Consider the following 8,859-nt stretch of genomic DNA (forward strand, 5'->3'; position numbering starts at 1 on the left):
GTCTGTGGGGTATGAGGTTCACTCGTGCAATGACACTTTTCCCTCTCTCTTCCCCATGCATGACCCCTAGACCTGTTCTGAGGAGACTCCCCCAACCCTCCAGAGGAGATTAATGCGTTACGTGACAGGGAAAGGCTGGCTGGGCAAATGGACCTAATTCTGCACACACAAAGACTTGGTGGAATAAGGTGGTCTGAAGAGCAACTGCCTGTCAGAATAAGCAGTACTGGGTCAGATGAACTGCTGGTCCAACTTAGTACAGTGGTACCTCGGATTACATACGCTTCAGGTTACATACTCCGCTAACCCAGAAATATTACCTCGGGTTAAGTACTTTGCTTCAGGATGAGAACAGAAATCGTGCTCCGGCGGCGCGGCAGCCGCAGGAGGCCCCATTAGCTAAAGTGGTGCTTCAGGTTAAGAACAGTTTCAGGTTAAGAACGGACCTCCGGAACGAATTAAGTACCTAACCTGAGGTACCACTGTAGAAGACAGTTTCACACCCAGCTTGAATTTGAGTAAACATGTTTAGCAATGAATGCCAGTATTCACACCCAGGGGGAAATGTCTGGTACCTCTTTCAATAAAAAGTACAATGTAGAGGAGTAAGCTATGGTTTTGTATCTTGGCCAGGTAAAACTAGAGCACTAGTGAGAATACCCTACAGTGGCTTCACAGAGCTGAAGCACATCTAAAAGAGAAACTATTCAGTTAAGGGGGGAAATACAGTGCTAAGGTCAGATTATTAGCACAAGGCAAACACGCTCAGAGTTGGCTGAGTACCAAGTTACCTGCAACACACAACATTATCTGAAGCAACATCACAGATCTCTCTTCTTTGCCAAAGTGTTTATAGTATAGTCCAAGCATTAAGGAAACTCTGGCTTTAATGAGTTATATAAAAAGACTTACCTATACTTTCTCTTGATATTTGACTAGCTGTTTGTGGTCATTTTAACAGTATTTCACTGATGCTCATTTTTAATTGAGGAGTGTATGAAAGCTACTTTGGGACCCCCCACTGCCTAAAAAGCAGGCTAAAAATAACTGTGTAATTGTGACGTATGTAAATAGTAGTGACAAGCCACTGAACGGATGGGAAAGGCAGGAGGGAAGCGAGAAAGAAAAGTAACTTTCCAAAGAAAAAAAACAAATGACCCTGTGTTTAATATTAACCAACTATGTCCTCTTCCTCCTCGGCTTCAATTTCCCCCTGCACATTCATTCTTCTGACATATCATTTGTGTTTGCAACACTAAGGAATGACCTGGAGTAACCTCCACCTTGGGAAATTACAATGGCCTTGCAAGTCCCAGACTACAAGACAAAGATCCCACATGCTTTCCTCAAGACAGATTAGTCACAGCTGAAATCCAACACTATTTGAGAGAAGGACAATGGCATTTTCAAAGCGCTTCCAGGAACACATACCCTTGCATATTATCTTTAGCGGTACACCAGCCCAATCCCCTATCAAACTCCAGGGGCAGAACGTTCCGTTTCCATGAAGGCTTCTTTCCACCCAAAACCCAAGAAATGACATAAAACGAGATGCGAACTGAGGCAGAGTCTTCACATCAGGCTTGGATTTTTAAAAACTCATTAGACCTTTTATCCGAACCAAAAAATGTGCTGAATTAAGAACAGGGCCGCTTAATAATAAGTTAGGCCCACTTAGGAATAAGTGGTCAAATAAATAAATAAATAATCGATCAATCAATCCAGGAAAAAAAGCCTCTTTCGGCTCACTTCAGACATCACGCCAACCCATGGCTAAGGAAATATAAAGATGGTTTGGCATTTTTTTGAGATTGACAAACCACAATTAAGGGCCCTCACTCAGCTTCTCGAAGGTCCTGTTCCCTGGAGACAGGGTCTGAGCTTTCAAACAGGACTGAGCTTACAAAGTTGAGTGCTGTGAGGATAGAAAACAGGAACAGCTTGAAAACACAATTTGCCAGCTATGCAAATTCATAATAACTCAATTCATCATTTCAGTTCTCAGCTATGGTTAGAATCCAGTCGTCATTGATATGACAACCCTAAGTGCACGACTCAGCAGAGGCCATCCCAGGCACCCACAATATTACACACCCACAACCCACACACCGAAACCTGGCTTGAAAGCAGCATTTTTTCCTATCACAAATGATAAAATAGTTTGCAAGATGTTCTTTGTCGTAGGATGTGTGTAGCAACACAACAATTAATCCACTTTACAGATGTGCCAACAGGTCCAGAAAGATTGGAAAAACAAAATACATGTAACAAAGTTTTACTCATAGTAGACCCATTGGACATGGTGAACACTGGAAACAATCCATTATTTAAGAACGGAGGAAGAATTCGTATTTACTGTACTTCAGAACTTTTGTTCATTTGCAGATTCAAAATAAATCCACTGATAAATTATTATATTTATTCAGATAGGATTTCTGCAGTTACTGATGAAGAAATCTCATAAATCCATCTACACCAGGGATTGGCAACCTAAGGCCCGTGGGCAGGGAAAGGCTGGTTGGGCGAGTGGACCTCATTCTGTGCACACAAAGACTTGGTGGAATCCCACCCGACCACAATAACGTGGCCTGAAGAGCTACTGCCTGCCAGAGAAAGCAGTACTGGGTCAGATGAACTGCTGGTCCAAGTCAGTAGAAGGCAGTTTCACACCCAGCTTGAATTTGAGTAAACAAGCTTAGCAATGAATGCCAGTATTCACATCTTGAGGCAAATATCTGGTAGCTGTTGAAACAAAAACTACAACACGAATAATTTAGGTATAGATACGTTTCCTAGTCAGGTCATAAAAGTTCTCTAGAAGAATCCCCTCTGCTGGCTTCACAAATTTGGCACACAGCTAAAAGAAAACAGGTCAGGGAACAAATACAGTGCTAAGGTCAAGTTATTAGCACAAAGCAAACACGCTCAGAACTGGCTGAGTACCATGTTGAACTACACCACCAAAGATACATGCAGTGGGTTGTAGTCAACAAAGTTTGATTCAGAATAAACCCACTGAACACGGTGAACAATGGAAACAATTGGATTCATATTTACTTCAGATCTTTTGTTCACATGCAGATTTAAAATCATTCCACTGATTATCATTTCATCTGCTAAATCAGATAAGATCTCTGCAGTTACTGATGAAGAAATCTCACCATTGCTTGATTGTGGGAAAGACCAGTCTGCATCATGCCTCTTTGACAAGTCTTCTTTCTCTTCTGCAGTCTCATAGGTTGATCGGCGATTCCTTACGGAGATATTTTCTTCACCCACCATGGTGTCAGGCTAACACACTGCAGAGGACAAATTTTACTTGTATGAAGTACTTCAGCTTTTTATGACCATGCACTTATCGTTCTTTATTATATGATGTATACCGGTAATTACAATCATTCTAAGAAGCACAGTGCTTCTTTCTTTTACAAAACAAGTCCCTAGGCCTCCTGGCTGCCAGAAAACATTTCTAAATACACCACTTCAGGCTGATGAAAGTTGTGAAAGTAGAGGATAGGGTTTGTTCAAAACCACAAACTGTTCCCTTCACTCTCTGAACCAGCCTCTTTCAATCTTGGTTGGGTCCCCAGGTGTTGCTAGACTACAACTCCCATAATCTCTGACCACTTGTTTTCCTAGCTAGGAATGATGGGACTTGTAGTCTAACAACATCTCAGGATGTATGGTTAAAAAGGCTGCCTTAAACTTGTATCTTTCAAAAGACTTGTTCCGGTTGAGTATTAATGAAGGTAAAAGTTGCAGGAAATGTTTTCTGACATTATCTTTGTTCCTTTAATGCCGTCAAAGGAAATCTTCCATAAAGGTAAGATTTCACCACTTGCAGCCCTTACGTTTAAGGTGATATGTCAGTTTAGAGGGATAAATCACACATACACAACACTTTTTTGCCGCCAATTCTGATGATCCTTGCTTAATCAGCAAAACATGAACAAGCCCTTTGCCCAAGCTGTGATTAAAACATAAAACATCCAAATAACGATAGTTTTCTATCTCATCCAAATAAGAAAACTACCTCAGCACACACCAGGATATTAATTAAGTCAAAGTTTGACACTAGTTTAATAAGCTGGTTTGTTCCAAAGCTGACAACCAGAAATTCCTAGTTCAGATAAAACCAGAAAATGTGATTGCGTAACTAAAGGTTTCCAGCTTTGTTAGCTCTTACCACAAGAGGAGAAGAAAACAAGTTATTGACATGCATATTTGGTCACTACCTCACCTTTCCTACCATAGGAAAAGTACACCAGGCAATTTTTACTTGCCACATGCAATCAGACAAATGGTTTAAAGGTAAAGGTACCCCTGCCCGTACGGGCCAGTCTTGACAGACTCTGGGGTTGTGCGCCCATCTCACTTAAGAGGCCAGGGGCCAGCGCTGTCCGGAGACACTTCCGGGTCACGTGGCCAGCGTGACATCGCTGCTGTGGCGAGCCAGAGCTGCACACGGAAACGCCGTTTACCTTCCCGCTGGTAAGCGGTCCCTATTTATCTACTTGCACCCGGAGGTGCTTTCGAACTGCTAGGTTGGCAGGCACTGGGACCGAGCAGCAGGAGCGCACCCCGCCGCAGGGATTCGAACCGCTGACCTTTCGATCGGCAAGTCCTAGGCGCTGAGGCTTTAACCCACAGCGCCACCTGCGACAAATGGTTTACTGCAAGCCTATTTAAGAGTCGTGTTTTATGCTTATGATAGATGTCAAACTCCATTCAGCAGACTCTCCACACTTATCTGCAAGTATTGTTATTCAAAATAGTTTACCAAGCATCACTTAATAATTTTAAAAACTTGAGGTCAGAAGAAGAGGATATATCTAACCAAGTCACACTGGCCGTAGACCCACTGAAATCAAGGGTTACGACTGAATTTTAAGTCTGTTGATTTTAATTCATTTTAAGTCAGGTTTATCTGCATTTTATTTTATTTTTTTTATTTTATTTTATTTATTTATTTTATTTTATTTTTTTATTTTTTTATTTATTTTATTTTATTTTTTATTTTTTTATTTACATTTTATTTATTTATATTTTTTATTTTATTTTTATTTTATTTTTATTTATTTTTTTATTTTATTTTTTATTTTTTTTAAAGACTTTTAAGAAAAATAAAAGCTGCCAACGTGGAACGTTCCTCAGCCCAGTTTCATCAAAACCACTTCTCTTGCATGTCAGGCTATAGAACCAGGTGGCCCCAGTTACTACTAATGTAGCCATGCATTAAGAAAACAATGGACCATCTGACTCACTACAATACCTCTATTAACTGCCAACTACAGACATTCACTTTACACAGAAAATCCAAGGGCAATAACTGAGCTTAAAGGAGTTTTTGCATGCCTCAGAGCTTTCCGTTCAAACAACAAGATGTTGGAGATACAAAGGTGCCACTAGCCATTTCTACCTGCACTCTTACTTCACACTAGGCTACCAGCAACTAGGGTGGGGAGAGGGATTTATATTTGGAAAACAGCATGTGGCAACCCTCCATCCTCCGGAGGTGGTGCTTCAACCAGAAACCATAGCCCCATTTTAAAATGCAGGATATAAATGGATGGATGCATAAATAAATAAAACAGGAGGACCCAACCACAGATCTCCTGGTTTCGTGTGGAATTTAGCATCACTTCTGGAAATTCACTGTGTTGTCTAGTTCAGGATAAATTCAACTCAAGACCAATTATTATAACAGTTATGTAGCCATCAAAATAACATTTTAGAATATTCAAAATACTTCACATACATTTTCTTGCTCCTATTCTATAACCTTTTAAGGTAGGCCTGTATTATTATCCCATGTCTTGCATATGAGAAGTGAAGGGCAAGAGACTGATGATTGTCTAAGGTTCCAAAGTAAGCTCATGGCAGGCCCAAGATCTATACCAGGGATTTCCTGACCCATATAGTTCAGCTCCATGGTCACTACAACACCACACCAACTCAGCATTAGTTGATTTAATTAAAGTTTCCCATTTGTAATTCAGATCTTCCTACATAGAAGGAAGAAAACTTTGAACTCCCCTGCCTTGAATTCAAATTTCATTTAAAGCAGCTTTGTTTTTAAACAAGGACATTTGACTATAATTTTTAAGAGCCACAAAAGTCTATTTTTAAGGCATTTCAAAGATTTGAGAAAGCTCCAATTTGATGCAGATGCTAGATTAGACCATTTGGATTTTTCAGTCAATCAGAGCCCGAGAAGTTGAAAGAACTCCAGGAAACCTGCATTTTTGAGGAAACAAGGGAGGGGTAAGTGTAACAGAATGCACTGGTAGTCATAGGGTGCTATGTGATCAAACCACAAAAAGATGTGACAGTGTATAATTTAGGAACAAGAAGCTAGATGAATTTCCAAATGACTAAAACAGGTAGAAAAAGGACAACTGCTGGCCATCACCTCAGAAACAGAGAGGAACTTTTAAAGGTGCAGGAGGGGCACGGGGTCTCAATATCTACCACCTCTGGGGATTTACAATCACAAAGAGGGTTTGAACTCCAGGAAAGCAAAATTAATCTAGATCTTAGGACAGCAGTCCTTAAGAAAATGGCCAAGAGCAAGTTACTCTGCAATTTGTAGAATCACTTAACCTATAAATTCCTCTGTGGAAAGGGAATGAGCATTTTGCGTCAGATTTTTGAAGAACCCCTTTCAGAGGTTCAGTTCCCACTCATGAGCTTCTCTAGTTATCCACGGTGCTGAAACAACTTTATTTTGCTGTTTTTGTGGCTTTTTTGTTGTTTTTGTGACTGTGTGGAACCCAGTACAGCTACTGATTGATTGTGTGACTACAGTACATTGTTAACTGCTTTCATTTTATGGATCAAAGGTCTTGCTAGATAGTAAAATTCATGTTAAATTGCTGTTTTAGGGGTTGTTTTTTGAAGTCTGGAACAGATTAATCCATTTTGCATTACTTTCTATGGGAAAACATGCCTTGGTTTTGGAACACTTTGCTTTTTGGAAGGGACTTCTGGAATGGGTTAAGTTTGAGAACCAAGGTACCACTGTACTTCAGCCAAGATCCATATTATAACTTCTCCAGATATCTCTTTTACCATTGTGTCTCCAGCCCATCAGCTTTGAATTGCATTTGTGACCCAACAGCAAAGCATTCCTTATTACTCTTGCCTTCCCCAGTGTCTCCCATCTCCTATCCTTCTGGGACCCTCCCAGGGTCAGAGATAGCCAATGGTTTGGAATCCAGGACCTCTAACCCACCCCAGGGTCCTCTGATCCATTTCCTGAGCAGCTTAGGTATCCCCTGCCCCCACTCATGACCCTTAAAGAGTAATAGATTAACAGTGCATAAGCTGTCTTGGAATAGACACATGAAGTGTTATCCTCAGTTTGGCATGGAGAGAGAAAGTGTGGTAAGCAGTGGTCTAAAATGGCAACGAAATGCAAAAAACCACAGGCTGCCGGCAACTGAATTAAAGCTTGGATCAAATCAGCACAGTCTGTATTTTCTGCATTGCTTTGTCATTTGATGCCACTGCTTATCTTCAGTCTGAGAAATGATAGGAGCAGTTCACACCTGATAAAAAGTGGCCTCTGGTGTCCGGTCCCACCATAAATATGTTACTTTATAAGGTGCCACCAACTGGCTGCTGTTTTCCCTCTTTTCATCGCTGCCTAAGTTTTCTCCCTCCCCTCTGACATCTTCCCCACTCTGGGTACACCATCATTCATTTTCGAACCGCAACCTCTTGGGAGGGAATCAACCTTAAAAAATAACAAACAAACAACCCCCCCACTAAGCTCTTATTCTATAAAGCTTAAATAATTCTCCAACGCGGGTGGGAAAAAGGAAGCCCTTTGCCCCGGATTCCCCCTAGCCGTTTCTGCCTCCCTCCGAGTAAATCCGCTTCCTCCATTGAGCTTCCTGCTCCGAAGGACCACATGCGCTCGCTATGGGCCGTGCACGAAAAACGATGGTGCGGGGATCAGGAAGCCTTGCGGACTCTCGCGGAAAGCTCGCGAACTCGCCAGACCCCCGATCCTCCTTTACACACTGATTTGGCCAATTAATCCCCCTGGATCCAACGTGGCTGACTCGTGAGTAGAGAGGGGGGCAGGGTCAGGCGGCAAATGCCCTTCTGGATTCCCTTTACGCACGAGGAGGAGAGGAGGAAGGGGCGGCCAACGGGCTCCCTGCGCCCTTCTCCCCCTCCCCGCACGCCATCGCTCCCTCTCGACGGCGACCGGGGGGGGGTTCAGGTGGGGTACCTGCGCCCCCTCTCCCGGCCCTTGCGCTTCGCCCCACTCCGGGTCCCTCCATCACCGGGATCCCCGGCGCGCCTACCTGCGTTTCCGCGTCTCTTCTCCAGCCTGCGCCTCCAGCTCCGGCTTTTGCAGCTCCCCCCGCGGCGGGGAAGGGCAGGAGCGGCCGCTATATGGCTGGGTTCCTCCTCCGCCTTCGTCACGGCGGGCCGGCGAAAGGAGAGGCGGAGGGAACAGGAAACGGCGCTGCGCACCGGCAGGAGGCTCCGGCTACTGGCCGGCCGAGGGGAGCCTAAGGCGGTGTCCGCGCACGTGCTGCTGGGGGAGGTCGCAAAACCAGAAATCCCTGTGTGAGGTTGGGGGAGAAGAGACACACTTTGTTTTGTGCCGCCCTCGTTGGGGTTGGTTCTCTCTCTGTGTTCATTTATTAATTTTCCTTAGGCTGTAGTCAACATTTGAAGTCTCTTTCTTTTTTCTTTTCCTCCTGCGATGAGGCGACATTTCAATATTTTAATGTTGTATTTTAATGTTGTTTTTAAGTTGCAATCATTCAACTTGTTTTTATTATTGCTTGTAAGCCGCCCTGAGCTCGGCCTTGGCTGGGGAGGGTGGGGTATAAATAA

General features: G+C 43.1%; 1 protein-coding gene across 1 annotated transcript in view; it reads right to left on the bottom strand.

The window, feature by feature from the left end:
* SOAT1 (sterol O-acyltransferase 1) overlaps positions 1-8,530 on the bottom strand; it is a 34,612-nt gene extending 26,082 nt beyond the window's left edge. Inside the window, exons 1-2 of the mRNA XM_081915112.1 lie at positions 8,319-8,530; positions 3,162-3,299 (exon numbers count right to left, since the gene is read on the bottom strand). Of these exons, the coding sequence (XP_081771238.1) occupies positions 3,162-3,282 (121 nt within the window). The 5' untranslated portion in view covers positions 3,283-3,299; positions 8,319-8,530. The remainder of the gene's footprint in view (positions 1-3,161; positions 3,300-8,318) is intronic.
* Positions 8,531-8,859: the final 329 nt, after the last annotated feature.

The sequence above is a fragment of the Podarcis melisellensis genome, assembly GCF_964234715.1.
Source record: "Podarcis melisellensis genome assembly, chromosome: 6".
NCBI classification, from domain to species: Eukaryota; Metazoa; Chordata; class Lepidosauria; order Squamata; family Lacertidae; genus Podarcis; species Podarcis melisellensis.